The sequence below is a fragment of the Conger conger genome, chromosome 2, assembly GCF_963514075.1.
Source record: "Conger conger chromosome 2, fConCon1.1, whole genome shotgun sequence".
Lineage (NCBI taxonomy): Eukaryota > Metazoa > Chordata > Actinopteri > Anguilliformes > Congridae > Conger > Conger conger.
This window is the reverse complement of record NC_083761.1, coordinates 2,495,703-2,498,202: the sequence shown is the minus strand read 5'-3', so window position 1 is coordinate 2,498,202 and position 2,500 is coordinate 2,495,703. Positions and strand designations below refer to the sequence as shown.

Genomic DNA, 2,500 nt, shown 5'->3' with positions numbered 1-2,500 from the left:
TTTGAAATTGATGCCTTGATGAGTTAAGAGACGCTCCTCTGCATGCTGCGTTCTCCTCCGACTTCTCTTGTTAACGAGGTGTTTTCACCTACAAAACTGCCGCTCACTGTAGTCCCTTTGTTGTTCGTGCCGTTATCTGCATACTCAAGAGAAAATGCCAGGAAATCCGCAGTTTCTGAGATATTAAAACCACCCCGTCTGGCACCGACAATCCAAGGTCAAAGTGACTGGGGTCATGTTTCTTCCCCATTCTGACATTCGGTCTGAAAAACAGCTGAACCTCTTGACCATGTCTGCGTGCCTTTATGCATTGAGTTGCTGCCACGTGATTACATGAACAGTTGCTTTAACAGGCTGATGTACCGGTCTGCCTAATAAAGTGGTTACTCTACTTTTACTATTAGTTTCACTAATAATGGTAATTTCCTGGGGTACCCAATGTTTAAATATTTTTATGGCCGTGTTTTGGAGAAAAGGTCACATTCAGAGGAGATCTGTTATGATGTCATATCTAAAAGCCACACACAATTTTTATAATTAGGCTACTTCCTGTCAGATAAGCCGCAAATCTTATGTTTTTAGCAGCACGGAACTTTCTAAAAGTTCCGTCCTGCTCTGCATGTGAAGCGTACCAGTTCCGTGACAACTTCAGGTATTTAAAATAATGCGCTGAGCCGATGCAGAATGTATGATGAACAGATTCGGGGCTTGTTGGGTGGAAGACTTGTGGACTGTTTTGTCTCGTGACAGGAAGCGTAGATGACTACACCGGCCTCGGTTTCAGAAGCGCTGTGTTACGCGGTGATGTTTTGAACCGCGGTCGCTGTGGAACGGGTCTCGGTTTCAGAAGCACTGTGTTACGCGGTGATGTTTTGGAACCGCGGTCCTGCAGAACGTGACAATCACGGGCCTGAGAGACGCGGAGACGCCGTTTCTCGTTTCCGCTGAGTCAAGAATTTGGCCTCCGCCTCTCGGGGCCGGATCAGAACTGCGTTTCTTCGTCTGTGTGCGCCCGCCCTGCGGTGGTCCTCAGTGGTCTGATCCCCGCCCTGTGTGTGTGTCCGAGTGCTCCCTGCATGGCAGCCTTTCGCCGTCGGTGAGGGCGGCCTGTAGCGTAGTGGTTCAGGTAAAGGACTGGGACCCGCAAGGTCGGTGGTTCTAATCCCCGGTCCAGTCACAATAAGATCCGCACAGCCGTTGGACCCTTGAGCAAGGCCCTTAACCCTGCATTGCTCCAGGGGAGGATTGTCTCCTGCTTAGTCTAATCAACTGTACGTCGCTCTGGATAAGAGTGTCTGCCAAATGCCATTAATGTAATGTGTGTGAGTGCGTGTGAGAATGGGTGAATGAGAAGCATCAAATGTAAAGTTGTTTTGGATAACAGCTTGATTGGACGGCTCTCCATGCCCCTCTCCCCTCCTGTCTCCATGGTGACCCTGTCCCTCTCTCCCCTCTCCCCTCCTGTCTCCATGGTGACCCTGCCCCTCTTTCTCCTGTCTCCATGGTGACCCTGCCCCTCTCTCCCCTCCTGCGTCCATGGTCCCCACACCTCTCTATCCCCTCCTGTCTCCATGGTGATCCCGCCCCTCTGCCCTCTCCTGTCTCCATGGTGACCCTGCACCTCTCTCCCCCTCCCAGACTGGTTTCCCAGCAGCGCTGATGCCATGGCAACCAGCCACAGCTCCACATCAGTGCCTCACCCCGGCGGGGGAGGGGCCGGGGGCGGGGCAGGGGGCGGTGGCCACGCGCTCTTCAGGAAGGACCGGGAGCGAGACTCCGCCTCCAGACACTATAAACCCGCCCGCTTGCTGCCCGACGTCTGTCCCACAGAGCCCACAGGTGAGCGGGGGGCGGTGAGATCTCACACTACATGCTCTACATCTATACTATCATTTGGTATACATTAGGCCACGTTATTGACATCTTTAATAATAAAGTAGTATACGATTTTGGTCGCAGCCTGTGTCCAGCTTTAACACAGTTGTCTCCAACTCTGCTTGTTGGGTGTTGGGTCACAAATGTGTGATTAGAATTTTAGCTGAGCATTCTAATGCTGATGTCACAGTCACTACTGGTGACTGAAAGCATGGGAGTTCCAGAACACTGACTTGGAATTTTCAGAAAATAAAACATTCCAAAGAACCCCTGCATTCTACGCAGGGTGTAACGTATGCCCGGTTCAAAGAGAAACTGGTGATCTGAAAGGAAAAGTGAGTCCAAGTTATCCGCTTTCTTCGCTGAGCCTTCAGCATGGCCTCTGCTGTGAACTTTGACGCCCTGAAATCTTGTTGCGACTACACCGCTAATTTCAGGCTTATCTCTTATTTCGGCAACAAGCAGTGTATGCTATTTTTTCTGATGGATTTTCAGAGACTTGCGCTCTTGTCTGTCCCTGGTTAATGGTAGAATATCAATATTCAGTACGCTTTGGCCTTGCTGTTTTTGTTTTACCATATCAGCCTCAGATAAGTGACACTGATTGACACCTGTATTGATCTTT

General features: G+C 50.3%; 1 protein-coding gene across 1 annotated transcript in view; it reads left to right on the top strand.

The window, feature by feature from the left end:
- The window catches only part of vps54 (VPS54 subunit of GARP complex), a 28,482-nt gene that overhangs the window by 5,493 nt on the left and 20,489 nt on the right, over positions 1-2,500 (top strand). Inside the window, 1 exon segment of the mRNA XM_061222992.1 lies at positions 1,639-1,839. Within this exon segment, the coding sequence (XP_061078976.1) occupies positions 1,665-1,839 (175 nt within the window). The 5' untranslated portion in view covers positions 1,639-1,664.